The 19,245-nt window shown below is 38.4% G+C and overlaps 1 protein-coding gene across 2 annotated transcripts; it reads left to right on the top strand.

The window, feature by feature from the left end:
• The first annotated feature begins 28 nt into the window (after positions 1-28).
• LOC5508568 (uncharacterized oxidoreductase YtbE) lies at positions 29-19,245 on the top strand. 2 transcript variants are annotated; one of them, XM_048720670.1, is made up of 8 exons: positions 29-380; positions 1,740-1,874; positions 2,636-2,743; positions 2,943-3,161; positions 3,944-4,091; positions 5,642-5,684; positions 5,778-7,340; positions 16,448-19,245. In XM_048720670.1, the coding sequence occupies exons 1-7, from the start codon at positions 97-99 to the stop codon at positions 5,804-5,806; spliced, it is 966 nt and encodes a 321-aa protein (XP_048576627.1). In that variant the 5' UTR covers positions 29-96; the 3' UTR covers positions 5,807-7,340; positions 16,448-19,245. The 2 variants fall into 2 exon arrangements, with proteins under 2 accessions (XP_048576627.1, XP_001629144.3); XM_001629094.3 differs by having other exon boundaries at positions 31-380; positions 5,642-7,340.

Here is a 19,245-nt window from a genome sequence, read left to right as displayed (position 1 = left end):
TACTAAGTCCCACAGGAGTACCAAAACTCACTATAATATTTGCCTGATTTGTATTGTGTCAGGAAGTACACTTCCCTGGTTGTGTAATTATCTTTGATGTTTTTTAGATCTTTGCTTGTTCTACGCTGTGCAACAAAAAGCGGGTATTTTACCAGACGCTTCTTTTCACAAAAATTGCGTTTCTGTACGGGTCCTAGAGATCCTTCAATAATGTCTAAGGTACAGGGCGAAGGGCTGAGCTCTTTCGTGACTCTGAATGATGGCCGCAAGATGCCGCTGTTTGGGCTAGGAGTTTTTCGTTTAGAGACAGGTTGCGAAGACGTCTGTTTGTTTGCTTTGAAAAATGGATATCGTATGCTCGACACAGCCGACATATATCAGTAAGTGGACTATGACCATGCAGGCCCGTACCAAGGATTTTTCTTGGGGGGGGGGGGGCGAAATCTGAAAAAGTGGACCTAATTTATCCAGTGTGTGTGTGTGGGGGGGGGGGGGGGGGGGGAGGGGTGTTGGAGGGAGTTCTCTTAATAAAATCTGACCACCCGTGAAAAAAAAGATTTTTTATGCCTTTGCAGTATCCCCACGGAACATTTATTGTCGGATTTGACTACATACCAAAGTGATCTAGGTTATGCTTTATAGTTTTGTCTACTAATAGCACATCTATTGAGAACCGATAGTGGCATTTGGCCGTTGTGGGGGGTGCGTTCCCACCCCCCGCACCCCCCCCCCCTGGGTGCGGGCCTTCCATGGGACATTCCATTAATTGACTTAAATGCCAACTAGCCAGGCACGTACACATGGGGGTGCGCTGGGTAAGTAGTACACACCCCTCTTTGGCGGCCAAAAAGTGTCATTTGTTATTAAGGAATCTGCAAGTACTATGCTTTTTCCATATGATATCTATGATGGCACACCACCCACAGCCAATCTTAGGTATGTGCCTGCTAGTAACATAATGACATAGGCGCTCGCACTCTTATGTTCGTAAGTTTACCCCGACATAACCGACATGGGCATAATGACATAAACGAAAAAAACATGTTTTTTCTCTTATGTCGTAATGTCCATGTCAGGGTGAACATCCAACATAAAATTGTGCACGCCGATGGGCAAACCAGATGGAATGTTTGTGTATTGAATATTATCTTTAATTTTTGTCCCGAATATATCTGTTATAAAGCCAATTTATTGAAGTTATAGATTTATAGATTGATCTGGTTTCGTTTTAGCTGTGATTCATAACAGTTTACACTACTTTCCTCCATCATTTTGATTCACCTCCTCCATTTCAACTCATAATAAAATACAACAGGGTAGGAAGCTCCATATGGGCTGGCAATCACAACTTCCACTCTTCCAGGCAACTTTATCGGCAGAAAACGGACAACTTTTCCCTTCAAAATCCTATTTGCTCTATCCTATAATCCAAAAAGCAAGAATGACCCTGCAACTTTTCGCTGTTAAGTCAAAATTTATCATTCTTCCATGGTGCTGACAAACGGTTGGTCTCCTGAGCGTGGTCAGGGCCTGGACACAATACAGAATACAATGAAGCAGTTGTCATGGTATTGTATTCTGTTGAAGACCAGGACTGGGTTAATTCTTTCCTAGCTAGCTTTTGCCCTCTCCTAAAAGGGGAGTTGCCTTGCATAGGGAGGGGGGGGTGGGGGGGAGCACCTGTAACACAAAATTGATTTAATGCATTGTGTTCCTATTTATTGTTTTTTAAAATTCAGAAATGAGAAAGAAGTTGGCTCAGCTGTCCGCAAGTCTGGGTTAAAAAGAGAAGATATTTATGTGACAACAAAACTTAAGCCATCTGAAGAAGGTCATTCAAATGCTCTCAAATATGCAAAGGAAAGTATAAAGAAGTAAGTGGAAGGACAATAGTTAACTTAATATAAGAATGTTATCACAGCCTGTCCTTGGCCTGTAGTCATTATTTTGACTAGGGGGTTTTGATGCATTTCGAAGACGCACCAATTTCTTCTATCTACTTCATTTCCTCCCCTCCCTTGGCTGCCAAAAAGTTGGTAATTTTCATATTCAAGGATCCCCAAATGCTATCATTTTTCCATATTATTATGACCATGCACACTAGCAGTTGCATTAAATCATTTATTATGTGCTCATATTGAGCCAATTGACGTCTCTCTGTCTTCTGTTTGTCCATCCACGAATCTGTTGACAATTTATCTTTCTCTCCACATTCTTTTATTGAAGTAATGACCATAGTGCTTGACTTTTTTGTCTATTGTCTGTCTCTGGTTAATCAAAATAATTTCCAAAATTTTGATATCTGTAGTTGGATTGTTAATTGTTATTTTGTTAGGCTCGGTATTAGGTATACAGGTTGATATGACATTTGTTGTTGTTGGGCTTCCTGTGGCCTGAGCCTGCGCTTGGTCAGCAGTTTGTTAGTTAGACTAGTGGCCATTTTGTTTTCGCTTGCTTTATTGTAAGCACTGTTTTATGTTGAGTAAAGCCTTACTATGGTCACTACACAGGTCTCTGTTGTTTGTTATATTGTTGTTTTTAGGCTGAAATGGGCCTGTTGTTTGTGATTGTTGTTGTTTGAGGCTGGGTTTGTGTATACACACACATGGACATATATATTTTTGTTTTTTTTTAGGCTGGATATTGGATATGTAGACCTGTTTCTCATCCATACTCCAAGACCTGGGAACATTATTGCCGCTTATGATGCACTATTAACACTTAAGGAAGAAGGACTGATTAGGTAATAACAACATGATTCTAAAATATCAGAAGTTAAATTTTGTGTTGCAATTTTATGATCCTGGCCAATAAAACTGTTGTTTGTTAGATGACGTTTTTGTTCATACATTTAGAGGTGATACATTATAAAGTGCAAAGCAAAAAGTTTGGCTTTAACATGTGCATATATGTTACTTTCTGTATAACCTCCATAATCACAGGTCTGTTGGTGTGTCTAACTTCGGAGTCCATCATCTAGAAGAGTTGCGCAAGGCAGGATGTCGCACTCCTGCTATCAATCAAATTGAGATAAACCCCTTCTGGCGTCAGGAGGAGATTATAAAATACTGCAACAAGCATGGAATTACGGTGGAGGGTTATGCACCAGTGTTCAGAGGTTGCAAATTTGACCATCCTGTCTTGGTGGAGATGTCAGAAAGGTGAATATAATAAAAGTAAAGTTTGATATAAAAGCATATCATTGTCAGAACCAGACTTCCAATAAAGGGGGAGAGGATGAACTCCTAAAATTAAAAGTAAGTCTTTGATTCCATGCCGAAGATCTGCCAGCTGCTGTCCATTATATCACTAAATTATGATCTTTGGTGAAGGGGGGATGATTTAACTTCACTTCACTTTAGTAAATAGTGCAACCTATCATTGTACAAATTTGATAGTATAAGATTTTATCATTTAAGAGTGCAGTGTCTGCTATGATATCCCTATATTTACATGAACTTGACACAATGAAAACGTTGTGAAAAAAGGTCTTTACTCTATCACTAACAGATAAATAGGAAAAGTGAGTACAGGTGCTACCTTTCACCTTTTTCTACTCTCGCAAGTGAGGGTGGGCCATGGATTATGGGGCAAATAAGGAAGGGTGGGCCACATAAAACTGCTGTTATATTATTTTTCCACCCCCCTCACCACGCCCTGTACTTTATGACCAGTCCTTGAAATAAAGGTTTTACACCATTCAAGTGGTATTTTTGTTGGGTTATTATTGGGGGAGTTCAGGGGGTGCTTATTTAAGAGGGGGCCCTTAGTCCAAAATTTAAGGCCCAAGGGGGGTGCTTATTGGAGAGGGGTGCCTACTTAAAGAAGGGCGCTAGTTTGAATCATTATGGTATGTCGCTTCAATTAATTATACACTCTTTATACTTTTGGTTCACACTATTTACAATGTTTATCAGTTCTAGATTTTTGTTGATCTTAATAGGTATGGCAAGACTGTTGCTCAAATCATGATTCGATGGAGTGTTCAGAAACAATATATAACCATCCCAAAATCCAGCAATCCTGAGCGCATCCTGGAAAATGCACAGGTCTTTGACTTTGTGATCTCTGAGAAAGATATGAAAAACTTGGTGAGTCTTTGTTAACTTATATGACTGAGTGGTTTTTAGAAGGGTGAGAATAAGTTCTATGGGATGTATTTTTGCTTTTATGATATACAGTTTTCCTTTTGTATGTATATGCCAAAAAACATAGATCTCTCTGTACTCTTTATGTGTGTAAAAGCATACCTGCCAACTCTTCTTGTTTTTGTGGGAGACCCCCGTTTCTTAGCCTTCATCTCCCAGTAAAATAATTGAAAATTCCGGGATAATTCCTTATATAGTACTTGTATTTGAAGCACATTCTCCTGTGTTTTGAGCTTCCAAGGTCCGCAAGTATGGTAAAGGCTGCAGGTGCACATTATATGGTGCAATAATATCTACTAATCAGAAGTACTTTAGAATCTATTATACTCCATTTGATTCACAACTTGCTACTTTACAATCTCTTTCAAGTTATTGTTGATGAAAATTTTTTAACCCATTGACTCCTGGCTATTTTTGAGCTGAATTCACACAAAAAGCAGACTGAAAGCTGATACCTCTCCCCCCCCCTTATTTTGAGTTTTATGCAGGCTGTCAAATTCAAACACTGCTGCACCTAGTCAGCGGTATCCTAGCTTTCCAACAGTGCTTTGCGTTCCCATCTCTAATCCCTTCTTCCTGTGCTGATGCGAGCACAAGTTGATGGTTGCTTGTATTTTTCATCAAAAATACAGTTATGAGCATATTTGGAGAGTGTCCTAGGACATCATGAAGTCTATTGGGCCATAATTGAGTGCTGGCTTATGGATATTTGCAAGCAAAGGTGGATTTATGGTGATTTTTTCTTGTTTGGCTTTACCTGGATGAGAAAATAATTTTCTAATGAATCATCACAGCTCTCCTAAATGCTGTCTTTTCTGAAACCAAATTGATTCCAAAATTGTTAACACTGCTATTCTGTGTCTGTATGACCTGGAATTGATTTGTTTGGCTTCGGGGTGAGAAGACCATCTGACTTTGGGGAGAGGAGTGTTGACTGGCCCTTCCCTGGTGAATTTTTCCCTGGATCTCCCAGAATGCTTTTCCATCCGTAATGGCATCCAAGTGGTTTCACAAGCCTTCAAGGAGTGGACATTGTGTTTTGAGGCCATGGAAATGACCCTGGAGGATCAGAATACAGGTGCTTGTGTCTTGTGTTGTGTTTGCTGATCTCTCTCTGGTAATTTGAGTGTTTTATTGAGAGTGGTGATTCTGCCTTTTGTTCCTTGATTGATTTGAAATTTGTCAGAGAACCTGAGTTATTATTTGGCTAAAGAGTAGTTGCTATCACCTTGCTTGGATCCATATCTTCAAGACCATTCATCCCTGAGATTGATGCCTGAGTATCTTCACCTTGTTGTGTTTATTTTGCATTATATGAATTTTTTTGGGTTGTGGGTACTTCTCAAAGCCGGTATAGGCCGGTTGGGGGGTCAATACTAAGTAAAGTTAATCAGAGATAATTTCGTCATGAATTTTCAATTAAAACAAAGGTCATCATATTTCATTAGGGTTAGGGTTTTAACTCAAACATAGAAATCTTTGTGTTCCCCCAGGAAACCTTTCCTGCTGAGAGGTGCTGCTTTCATCCGAATGAAGATCCTACTACTCTGCCATGGAGGGGTTGAACGGGCCATCAGCATAATGATTAGTCATGCTTGGGAACCCTGTGCTGCTTTCATCCGAATGAAGATCCTACTAGTCTGCCATGGAGGGGCTGAATGGGCCATCAGCATAATGATTAGTCATGCTTGGGAACCCTGTGCTGCTTTCATCCGAATGAAGATCCGACTACTCTGCCATGGAGGGGTTGAATGGGCCATCAGCATAATGATTAGTCATGCTTGGGAACCCTGTGCTGCTTTCATCCGAATGAAGATCCTACTACTCTGCCATGGAGGGGTTGAATGGGCCATCAGCATAATGATTAGTCATGCTTGGGAACCCTGTGCTATTATGGGAACCCTTCATGTGAAACATTAGTTTTGATATAATTTTCACATGGCGTACTGATATAATAATATATCCATTTCTACTAAAAGAAAGGAGCAAAATACCCCACACACACACACCGAACCTCCCTTGCAGATTATCCCCTAGGAATTGTAAAAAGCTGCTTATGAAACAAGTATCTTGAGGAATGAAGCATCATTTGCTTCTTCACAGTTATTTTTCCATAATGTATTTTTGGCTTCTTCTTTTCTCTAAGAATTATTAATGGTGTTTTTTTAAGCATAGTTCCTATAATCGTTATTTTACTTTCTGTCATCTATCTAGTACCACCTTATTGAAATATACTGTTTTATTTTAGTACTCTTTTGAATAATTTTTTCTATCCGCCCCTTTTCCTTACATGTACTTGCGACTTTGTTAATTGCGCACTCTGTTGTTATCTTAACCTCGAAATAATTTTAAAAGGGTGAAGAATAGTTGGACTTTATTAGTTGTGGGTAGAAACAACAGTGTCACCTCTCAGTGAAATAGCATCAAGCTTCAATTCCAAGCATTGTTTGTAAGCATATTATGGGAGTTCTATTGTTCGCTCTCTCTGCACGTGTCTCTCCAATTACGAGATATTAACAACAACCATTCATTTCCTGTCAAATACATGACACCTGCGCTCATCCCAACAACAGGTAACTACTTACGGGTTGTACGTGACTGTAATTTACTGCCTTCATGTACAAATAACCATTTGTTAACAATTCGAACCTTGAATCATTTGTTAACAATTCGAGCAATGGAATCTGAAAGTAGATTTTAGATTTTTATATTATCATTATGCGAAAAAGTTTTGAAAATGACTTTCCTCTCTCTCATGAATACGGCTTATATTCTAGTGAAACAATGTTGTTACAGAACTATCATTTTGATTCTATAGCGAAGAATCTTACAATAAATTTTCAATAGACTTGTATATTAGGATTTGGTGAAATATTTTTTTTCCTTTTCCGATAAACATTTGACTGGTGTTATAATGAAAAAAAATACCGTTGCAGAATTATTGTTTTGTTTCTATAGAGTGGTGAAGCTTATTAACGCCTTGCGTCACCTATTATTCTAGGTTTCAATTTACCGTTGCTTAGCCAGGAACTATTAAAAAAAAATTACCATAAAAACCAGAAAATGGGCGGTACCATCTCTATAAATCTTGTCTCAGCGGAAATCTGTCAATTAGAAAGATTTCTATTGCGAAGCTGCGAGTGTTTCTAAATACGGCTCATAGAAGTCCGTTCCATCTAGTTTATTGCAAAGGTAAGGACTCAGTTGTCACTGATCACACCCAAGTTACACCTTTTCGATTATTAGTAGTGTTTATATGGGAAAATGCGTTGACTTTGAATGCCAATTCGAGCGCCACACTTACGGTGTTTGCTAACACCTTGTGCAAATTTAACTTTTGTGCAAGCGTTCATCGGACTGAGAGATTTTCTGGTGACAAAAAGGACCTGCAGGAGCGTTTTTCAGCACTTAAAAGTGTCTCTAGTTTTTGAAAACGTTCAAACAAACCCAGAAGATTTTTTTTATCTATTTCAATCATTCCAAATTTGTTCTGGTTTGCGGAGATGACATTATTTTTCAAGCTCGATTTTTTTTTCTTCCTGGACGAAAGACAATATTTCAGTAAGGGATTCGCCTTAACCGAACAGCACAATTCATTCTCTGATTCAAAAATAGTAGTTTTCACTGAGAAGATGGTAGCTTTCTAAGGTTTTCAAATATCTTGTTTTGCATATTTTACCATAAATACCATATCATTTGACCTGGACTATCTAATCGCTCAAAAGAGCTTTGGACAGCAGACCTAGAGTTAATATTCCGCAGATTTACAGTGACAGTTTACCGATAAGGTACTTTTACTATTGCAAAGTAGTGTTAGAAGTGTCGAGAACACCTCGCTCGGCAGCTGGTATTATTGTCTCACTCCTTGTGAATATACCCCCGATGTTGTACTATGAATAATTAATTACATTATCTGCCAAAGCCTCTGTCGCCCAAAAAAACTCTTCTGTTAACCAGGGGCCGGTTCCTGAAAAGCCGATTAGCGCTAACCCAGGGTTAAATTGACCCTAACCCATGATAAAATTTTTACCCCCGGATTCGTTCTGTTTCCGAAACGCCGGTTAGCGCTAACCCAGGGTTAGTTTGGGGAATAAATCTAACCCTGCTCGCGAGGTGGGTTAACTCGCTAACCCACTGTTTAGTTGGCGTAACACAGGCCTCCCAAACTTTGTAGTAGAACTAAAGCTTCATAAAATAAAGTTGTCGACAAAAAAGACGTTACACAAAACAATGTAGGGATCAAATGTCCTAACATTTCGCTTTGTTATGCGACCTTCGTTGCGATGCTGACTTGAAAATTGTGCTGGGACAGACAGAAAGTTACATGAAATTTATACTTGAAATGAATCTGTCTCGCTAGTGTCACGCACCAACTCGAATCCTGCAAATGACGCTTTTTTGGCCATGAAATGGAGGTAATTACAGGTGATGTAGAGGTGTTTTAGGGCTTTTCTGCGAAAATAAAATCACCAAAGGTAAATTTAAGTTGCTTTCTGTTGATATACTGGGTACCCTGTGTGAATTTTACTCGTCAAACCAGTTTTTCACTCGTTCAATCCAGGGTTAGTAAATCGGGGGATTACTTGGCTTTCGGGAACGGTGAGTTATCCGTCGGTTAGCTAACCTACGATTAGCGAATTTTAACCCGGGATTAGGCGCTGATCGAGGGTTAAGTTATTAATCGGCCTTTCGGGAACCGGCCCCTGGTCGATAAAATACATTTACTGGACAGGTCATAATAATACCATAAAAGTACTGGGAATAGTACCCCAATAATGATGATAAACATTTTAGTTTACTTTCTTTATGTTTAGATTAAGATCTCAGTAAAAGTAATCGCTTCTTTTTCTTTTAGTTTGCTCTAAATCCAACGCAACCAAACCGAAGCTTACAGTAGAATACATAATGCTCGCGGTTCCAGCGTACTTTGCATGCGCTACCGAAAGGACGCTGGATCCTCGAGCATGCATAAAATCAAAGTCATCATCATTCCGTTTGCGGGAATTCTTGCTTCTTAGTAAAAGAATGTATATAACAAACATCTTACTTAAGAAATGTCTTATCTAAGAAATTACTAATATGACATAACAAAGATTTTATTGTTCCTGGAATTCATTGGGGGTCGCGTAGCAGGAAGTCTTTAAATAACTAGATTATTTTTGTATTTAATACCCTGTGTACCAGAATCTTCACGAGCAAAGAGGAGCGAACCGGCGGTAGAGAAGCTTGGAGCCTCTGGTACAGGGTGTATTTTTAAGTAAGAAAATATCAAGTTTTGCTCCACTTCGTTTCTTCTAAAAGCCTATTTGTCTTTAAGTTTAAGCAGACCATAGGTGCAAGGGCAATTAATTAATTTGGCAAATAGAAGCGCGAGCAGCTGCTTTCAATTTAATCATGTTTACTGCGAAACCTGATCGGCATTTGTTACTGCCCGGTGAGAAAATAAAAATGTTATCCCACAGAATAAATTCATGTACCTCATTAATCCATATGGTTCAAGAAATGTTTGGTTAAAATGTCAGATAAAATAAGTAATTATAAGAAATTTGATTCTAAGCTGTGTTCTGATGCACCATGTACGGTCTGCTGTGTTCCGATGAACCCTGTATGGTCAGCCTTCTGAGCTGTGTTCCGATGAACCCTTGTACGGTCAGCCTTCTAAGCTGTGTTCCGATGAACCCTGTATGGTCAGCCTACTATGACTATCAAACTCTCTACCCTCTCTTCACCCTTGCATCTATGTTGTTCGGCATCTTATATGCAATAAGCGCGGTGTGATTCGTCTTTCCTAATTTTTTGAACCTTTAAAAATACGCATGAGAAGCTTTCAGCAATGTCAAATGTACACTTTTAAAGAGTTCTCGTTAGAAACACCTTTTCTTATTGTTTCCATGTGTGAATTGCAAAGAAGCTACTTAAAAATGAATGTGTTTTAAATAAAAAATATCCCAAACACTCCCCCAAATCAGCCGTTGGAAATGGATGCTTTCTCACTATCGCTAGGATGACAAAATAATAGATTTCTGTCTTCAAGAGTAATCTTGTTTTTTTTTCTGGTGCTTTATAAGGAACGACGGACTTTTAATAGCGATTACTCTTTAAAAACGCTAACTATATTTTGTTATTACGGGATGCAAATTCCTATTTTGATATCAGAGATGTTTTGACGACCTTTTCGTGGAGGCTGTTTTGATTTGACCGAAAAACGTCATAAACTTTATTGCTGATTTCGACACCAACACTATTATAAGCTGCTAAACCCCGGCGTACAAAAGCTATTTTCTGTCTCAAGAGAGAAATGGCCTGTAAAAATAGTTGCACTTCAGAATGACTTAAGTGCATTCTCCGAAAACATTTTTATGTTAATTTTATAGTTTGTTTCGGTTGCTATAACCACCTTTCATCATTTTCTAGATGGTCCACGATCATTGATACTTAAAAAGCTTTATTGCGGATAAACATAAACAGCAAATTCTATTTTCACAATAACACTCTTGAAGTCTAATCTATATGGTGCATATTGTACCGTCACATACAAATGTCAATCCCGAGGCGTCAATATCCATAAAATACCAAGTCAATAAGAACTACATCGCCTTCAGCATGTCAAAATGTGTACAGGGGTGTAAATTTTTCATTTATCATAAGAAGATGAAATTGGCAAAATTGTGTTCACCATCTGTTGTTATTTCATTTCTCCATCGCGCCATTAGCGTATATTGATGAAGAGTTTCAGATGTTTTTGCCTCGCGTTCTGTACGTGATGAATACTTCGCTGCCCACACAGATCACGTGACATTTAGCGATTAGATTCATTATTGCTACGAGTTGTTATAATAAGTACGTCAGTATCACTTTTAAAATCCTTTCTACGTTTAACTGAGCATCTTCCATAGTCAGCTTCTCACAAATTTCTTTGATTTTGTTTAGAAAGGTGAGTTTAGCAGATGAAAAGGTTTCCAAAGGCATACATTACTTTTATACCCCCCTAGTACTAATAATGTTTTAAGCCTCGCCTTACCAATTCAGTATTCTTATAAAAGAATATTTTAACCTTACTAACGAGTCCTAAGGTAAAATAGTGGTTTTAACCTCGCTGATATCTGGTCTAGTGTTCACAGCAGCGGAAAGTACGTTTTACCCTATTTCAACGTTCTTTCGCAGTACAGCGATTGATTCTTTTTCCAGCGGGGACGGGATCGAGGGAAACCTCACGCAAAGGGAACTGGGATCGAGGCAAGCCTCACACACATGAATGCATAAACTATAACTAAGTAACAAGTGCTTGTCCAGTAAGCTAACTTAACCGCATTCAAGTAAGGCTTTCATGCTTCATAAATTTGTTATTTCCGTTTGAACTCAGGTAAACTAAATGTTAAAAATGCAACATTATCATTTTTTTTCATTTTAACAACCGTATTTTAAATGTATGCATCCCGAGGCGCCGTATATTCAAAATTGGCGTTTTTGCAGAGTTCTATGACTTTGAAGTAGGGACACAGAGTTACCAATAAAATAATTGACTTGCAGCGTAAGCGAATACCACTAAAAGGAGAAGGGAATTGAACACTGCCCCTTGTGGACTTCCAATCAAAAACTATATTATGCAAATAACACAATTTTATAAAGAGATTTCATCCAAAAAAATGTTTGCTAAAGTAGCGTACATGAACTTGCGGAACGTGCGGTCGCGGTTCACGTAAATTGTTACGTGCGGTTTATACGCCGTCTATTCCTCTATTCCTATTTGATTTCTACTCTTTTAGTTCGGAATCATTTTAATTGTTTCAAGTAATTAATTACTTTTTCTTATTAAACTCCCACTTTACATTCTAAGTTAGAACAAATGACATGCATGACAAACAGATTTTTCCGGTACAGGAAACAAGTCCAAAAACAAAAGTTTATATCAAAGCCTTTGCAAAGAGCCCCAGTATTGCTCCGAGAAACACAGTCCGAAAACACAGTATCTAGGCGTATCCGTTTAATTAAGCCTAAAGTAGCATTCTAACACAGTATCTAGGCGTTGCTGTTTAAGCCTAAAGTAGCATTCTAACACAGTATCTAGGCGTTGCTGTTTAAGCCTAAAGTAGCATTCTAACACAGTATCTAGGCGTAGCCGTTTAAGCCTAAAGTAGCATTCTAACACAGTATCTAGGCGTAGCCGTTTAAGCCTAAAGTAGCATTCTAACACAGTATCTAGGCGTTGCTGTTTAAGCCTAAAGTAGCATTCTAACACAGTATCTAGGCGTAGCCGTTTAAGCCTAAAGTAGCATTCTAACACAGTATCTAGGCGTAGCCGTTTAAGCCTAAAGTAGCATTCTAACACAGTATCTAGGCGTAGCCGTTTAAGCCTAAAGTAGCATTCTAACACAGTATCTAGGCGTAGCCGTTTAAGCCTAAAGTAGCATTCTAACACAGTATCTAGGCCTAGCCGTTTAAGCCTAAAGTAGCATTCTAACACAGTATCTAGGCGTAGCTGTTTAAGCCTAAAGTAGCGTTCTAACACAGTATTCAGGGCCGGGTTCCTGGCCCAGCCAAAAGTAGCATTCTAACATTATTTTTTTGGTGAGCCGAGTAATTCAGTGCGAGCATACTGTATGGCGTTGGCGCTTTATGTTCGAGGCTTTGCATTAATGATAACATCATGCCGTATTGAGACACACTCCACCCCTTGTTATGGGCGATACAGGACTTTGGAATATCGCGTCGGCAGCAGGGCCGTAGCTGGCCTCGAAATATTCGCGCGGGGATGAAAATATGGCCAAAGCCACGCCCCTGCTGGTCATTATCTTATATTGGGGGAGGGGGGAGGGGGGCACGCGCTTTCAGTACTCTAGATGGAGATGCACATCACCCCATTTCCACTCTCCTTACCAAGGCACCTGTTCTGGTTATGATTTCTATTCATATATTTTCACTAAAACAAGAAAGCATGCGTTTCATGCTACTTTGCTGTTAAACATTTATCTCAACAGTTCTGTTCTGTTCTTCCGTTTGAAATGTTGTTGTAAGCTAAGCATTTGTTTATTATTTTTATACTTTATTGATATAGCTTATGGTGCCAACGATGCATGGAAATTGTATGAATAATATAGGCCCTAGGAACATGTTTTTGTCGTATGCAAATTACGCAAACACATTTGAGAACAGGAAACATTAATGCTATGATAGACGGAAGAATGCAATATAAACAATATTATGTCTGCGGTTGATAATATCTCAAATTCATAGAATAATGTTACCGTATTCTTAGTGTGACGTCTTCATTGAAGCGCCACTTTTCTTGGTCTGGCAGGCTGTATCTTTAGCTGTCAATTAAGACTGGATTAACCAATCGTCTTAAGTCTTGATGGCATCTTTCTCGTAGCACCTGTCAGATGTTTTCGGTTTGTCTCGTAATGTATGCAACTTGTCGAGTTATTGTGTACATGATTGTAGGGGTTGTTCGAATGCCATTTGACGTGCTCGACCAACCACTTACAATTCTATCAGCGTCTTAATCTCGTGAAAATAACAAGCCCGCTCTTGCTGTATAAGAAATAAAGTGCATATATTTGTTTTGTCAAATGTCAACCCCCACTTGTCCTTCAGGGTGTCGTAGTATACGTAGTGGAAAGCCTGTAAATAATTGTTTATTCCACGCGAGGGCTCGAGAATTTTATGTTCGGCATAGAGCAAGACCCCGAGGCGCCTTGCAGAATAGTTTACCATCCTTTGCACACAGACATAACATATATCTGCTTAAAATTTTAAACGCCGAAAAAAGCACTATCCAAAATCATACCCTCCGGGCAACTTAGTTGAATAGCTTTATACCCTTTAAAAAATATATTATTAAATTTACCTTTCCATATTTGCATTCTGCAATCATCAGACTAATTTTATGATCAAATCTTTATGCAGAGCCCAGGATATATGTACCTTGAAGCCCTACCCCCCCCCCCCCCCCCACCCGCCTTTATTCTCCCCCGATGCGTGCCCCCCGTATCCTCCGCCTGCAAGCCTCGATCAGATACAGATTTTGATCTTGATCAATTAATACTTTACGAATCTAGCTATTTTATAATTATTGTATACGTAACGAATCGGTGTGATCGGGGCGTATGGGAAGGAACCAGACCTGTTAGATAATCATATTTAAGGTGGCACAACTCCAATTGGTAGAATCCCTTAGAACCCCTTAACCCTCGGTATGACCACACCCCTGGGCACATCCTTACGATGAAGCCCTTTTTGATGCACATTTTAATGATTCCCGCTGATTGAAGACACTTTAGGCAACCACCAGAGCGAGGTGGAAGCGCGCCTGTTGGATCCCGAGCCTCTTTTCACCCTGTTTTACTCTAGTCTCTCGACATGTGGTATCTCAGAGGGCTTTACGAATCACCTCCGTTGCTAAAATGCCTTCATGTCCAAATGATTAAAAAATAATAATCTAGATAGAAACGTGTATTGATTCCAGATATTGTTTTGGTTTCTTTGTGTTGGTTATCTATAATTGGCGTTGTCTTTATTCCAGGAAATATTGTTCGGTATGACCATTCATCTGTAGTCAGTTCTTAAGACTTATACAATCATTATCCTCCAAGTTTTATCATAATATCTTATTTTTATCAAATCTTATTTTCAACTGAATTTAAATCTTAGTGGTTTCCGTGCAAATTCCAAAAAGTGTTTTGTTATTTCGCAGTCGGGGGTTGTCTCATCTTTTGCGTTCCTGGATAATTATTTTGGAAACAATAATCAAAGCCCGGTGCCAGAGACTGAAACAGAGCCTTTTGGTATTTGTGGTAGATAGCAAAATTGTTTTTGTACATTGCGCGCTTTTTTCACTAAACACCAGACTTTTTTAATGATTTCATCTCCTCTCAGCTGACCATGTGCTTTGCGTGGATCATTGTATATGAGAAGGAATCTTTTGTATACATAAACCAGCAATCTCACGGATTGGAGAGGCGGTGAACCGAGAAAAGAAGGGAGGAAAATCGCGTAAACTGTTATGAATCACGGCTAAAACGGAACCAGATTAATCTATGACAACAGCTTCAAGAAATTGGCTTTATCTATTACAGACATATTCGATACAAGAACATTTCGTCTGGTTCGCCCGTGTATACCAGCATTCTCACGGACGCCTCAGTGATGCACGAATATTTTTTTGTGAGCGGCTTGCAGGAATTTTTTTTTTTTGCCACAGACACTTAAATTTATCTATGGTGCGGAAAACAACTATGAATCTAGAGTTCATTATCTAGAGTTCATTTTATTTGATCATACGATAAATCCAAATGGGGATTGCTTAGGGCATGAAGTCAATCCTTATATTTGATTATTTATAGTTGCAGTTGATACGATTTTGATATGATTTTCAGTTGTTACACCAGAAAATAAAATGAGATTGTTTAGATATAGAAGTCTGATTTACTGTGATATGATGTGATACTTGGTGCCTTGAGCTTGATTCAGGCTTTTTTTGGCTTTATGCACGATTTTTTTTTGTGTGTGTATGGTCGGCTGTGCATGAATTTTTTTCATTTCTTGCACGAATTTTTTTTTTCGCTTTTTGCCCACCCCCCCCCCCCCCCACTTTTCTAATGGTCTATCCCTAAAAAACAATAACAGATAAAATAGAGTGATATCTAGAAAAACCCGAAAAATTAAGATTATCATGGCTCAAAAAGAGAAAATTGTCATTTTACTTGTTTATAATTGGAATGAATTGGATCCAGATTATGGATCGATTGGAAAAGTTAAACATTGAACTTTATTAAAGACTGATGTTGTTTGTTTTTGCAGTTGTTAATTATTTTTGTTTCGAATTTTGGAAATAACTCTACATTACATATCCGGTACATAACAATCAAAATGTGAGAAAAATAAATCTTAATTTAATTATATTTGGTCCGTAACTTACGTCTCTAGTTTAGTTTTGTTGCAGCTTTACCGAAAGATCTTTACTGTTTTTTTTTTTGTTTTTGTTTTTTTGTACTTGTACAATGTGCTGGTACTGAATAATTATGAAAAACAGTATTTTCAAATTATTATTGCCCTTGAACTCTCTTGGCCTTGAACAATAATGTTGGCCATCGCATTTAAAACGCAAGTCTGTCCTACTTCCAAAGGTATATGTCCTTAGCTTAAAGCATAAATTCTTGTTGTTGGTTTGTTGATTTTACTTAACAGTTATGAATAATTTTTCAATGAAAAAGCGCCCTCCCGCAACGCACGCTTCCTTGTTAGGAAAGGTAATAAATATTCATAACACGTGAAACTTTGTCCCGTATCTCTCGTATCAGATAGATGTAAACACGTTCGCGGAGTGAACACATCGCAAATGCTGCAACTCCATCGTGCGGAAATCCAGGCTGGACGCTTCCCGACAGCGGAAAACAACCGGAGCAACTTCGATAAGGAAGAGAAAATGATTTGTCTACCCGACAAGCCAGTGTCCATGACGGAATGGACGGTAATTCGTCGAGTAGATGTGGAGAAGGTTTGTGCAGTGAAGAGCTCGCCACAAGACGACTCTGTTATTGAACGGAGTATTGAAGTCCATGAGAGAAACATGCTCAAATCAAAACATGAATCGGGGCATGGACATAACCAGAAAGGAAACCGATTAAGGCGTCATTCGTCGTATGAGCCGAGCTTGGATGATATAAAAGAAGAAGGCCATGATTCCGAATCACTTGGCAAAGACTTGGCCTCAATCCACAGAGAGAGGGCACTCAACTCGGGCGCCTTCCATCGTAATTACGAAGCCAGGCATTTCAGAAGAAAGCAACATCATAAAAACCAAGATTTCCCCAGAAGAGCTCGATCTTACACGTGCTAGGTGGACGTGATAGAAAGCACAACTCATTGGCTCCTAAGGTGTTCGAAAAATTACACTTTTATTGCCATAATAACAGTGCTATTCCCAACGGAGCTAAAAGAATCACGTGGCTGGCAAAACCTCACGCGAAATTTGGGGAAGGAATTGCTGGAATAAAAGGAGGAAATCTGTTCGCTAATATACGCCATGTGTGCTGTGTATTACCGATGTAAATGAAGCATATACATAATGATCCGCTCGAAGAGCTATTACAGAGAAAAACAAAAACTACTGAGAGGTCAAGATAACCGCCATGTAAATAACATTCAACACCGGCGAAGGGACAGAGGTTTCGAACTAAGTGCCACTATAAACCGAGTTTATAAAGATCCATTATCGGCATGCTAAAAACAGATAAGTGAATTTCACTTATATGGAATGCTTAAGATATTCCTCGGTATACTATAGCGATCGTTTAAATTATATTGAATATCTCTGCGAATTTCGAAGTCTTGGGAAGGTCTTTGCGATATATTTACCCTGTCGAAGCTATTTTGGCAATTAACCTGGTATAAATCAATACACAAATAGATATTATTAGTCTGTTATGGCCACAAGATCATAAAATGTATTTTTTTCTAAGTATTTCAAGCAAGATTTATTGGCAACCCACAAACTGTTGTGCAGTATGATAATTGAAGTGGTTTTATTATGTGTTTTTTTCTCCAAATCGATCGCTTGCGCAAAGTTACTGTTAGGTGCATTCGAAATTTGGATAAACTACTTTCTGCATTTTTCCCACTGGCGGATAATACTTTTTTCTGAAGAAAGTGCGGCTACTTTCGTTTTTTTTTTACGCAACACCGCCTTATTAGGTGGTATTTCCATGGGGTAGAAGGCAAAAATCATTCTGCTTCTAATGTTTTTTCTTTCCGCCCTCGCAAATGCCGATATTTCGAGTGCGTAATCTCATTCTACCTTGTGAAACAAAACGGAATATCAATTTTTTGCCCGAAGCTAATAATATTTTTGTGTAGACGAAAGACTACTCGATTTGCGGAAATTTTAGTGTTGAAGCATTACGAGCTCGTTTGGCTATGACATGGAAATAAATTGTTTTCTGCAGATTATCCATCAAACCAATGACAGGATCGTATTGCAAAACGACACTTATGAAGTACTTAGCTTTGTATATGTTTTTAGGAAAACGGAATTTGCTTTTATTGTCGAAGGCCTCGACTGGCGGAGTTTGACGTCTTCAGAATTAGCTTGAGGCAACTTGGATGAAATTGCAGGCAAATCGAAAGTAAGCCTAAGCTAGCAAGTACTGTGACTTTGCTTTTGGTGTTTATCAAAAAGAAGAGGGTTTTACTCTTTTTGTTTTTTTGTCGACGCATTTAATGAAGACCCAGATAGGACAAACAACAACAATACCTATTATAGGCATTCTGTGAAAAGTTCGTAAGGTCACCTTTTAATCCAACTGTGACATCGAATAATTATCTGACCAAACATCACGTATTCAACTTTGAAAACAGAAACAAAAGCAATTTTTCGTCTTATTGCGATAAATTACACACTAGAAAAATGACGAGAAAAAGTCTTCATAATATAACATTATCGATTTTGATACTAAGTGAATTTCTCTTTGTTTTTGGTTTAGGAGGTAATTAACCTACTGTAGACTCGTGCAAAACAGCATACGCATAACCATTGTTTATGGACATTTTTCTTTGTCTTTCATTTTCCAATAATTTCAAAACTAGATTGATGGCTATATTGCTGAATTAGTGGCCCTTTTTTGCATTTAGTGCATATAAGATAATGGTTTCCTGTTTATATGGGGAAAAAGCCATTAAATGAAGCCAAAGCCAAACTAGTTATATTTTTAAGCTGTAATTCTAAAAGCAAGAGTAGAACATTTATTAATTGATCTTTTTTTTTTTACTAAAGCCTCTGTTTTGACCCAATGCTATAATTTCTGTCTAGCAGAGTGTTCTATTGACGGGTGCTTTATAGTCTAGTCATTGGAGCCAATACAGGTTATTTAGTTTATTTACTCGGGTTATAAATCGAGTATTAAAAGAAGTCCTCTGCACCTTGAATGCGTCAAACGACAAAATGGCAGGGCCTTCATATTCAATTATTAATGTTAAGTCTATAGAATAATAAATCTCTATATCGCCCTGAAAATAATGAGCGAGGGTAAGGCAGGTAAATTTACAAAATGTACATAATATTGTAAATATTTATTTGAATTTTCCAGGGGATTTGTAAAAA

Source organism: Nematostella vectensis, chromosome 13 (genome assembly GCF_932526225.1).
Source record: "Nematostella vectensis chromosome 13, jaNemVect1.1, whole genome shotgun sequence".
NCBI lineage: Eukaryota > Metazoa > Cnidaria > Anthozoa > Actiniaria > Edwardsiidae > Nematostella > Nematostella vectensis.
Note: the sequence above shows the minus strand (reverse complement) of the source record. Positions and strands in the feature narration are given on the sequence as shown.

Excerpts from the sequence above, each read along its gene's own strand:
- LOC5508568 (XM_048720670.1), top strand. The coding sequence starts at position 97 with ATGTTTTTTAGATCTTTGCTTGTTCTACGCTGTGCAACAAAAAGCGGG. Across the intron at positions 3,162-3,943 it reads TTGGTGGAGATGTCAGAAAG|GTATGGCAAGACTGTTGCTC; the intron begins GTGAATATAATA and ends TGATCTTAATAG. Across the intron at positions 5,685-5,777 it reads CTGCTTTCATCCGAATGAAG|ATCCTACTAGTCTGCCATGG; the intron begins ATCCTACTACTC and ends ATCCGAATGAAG.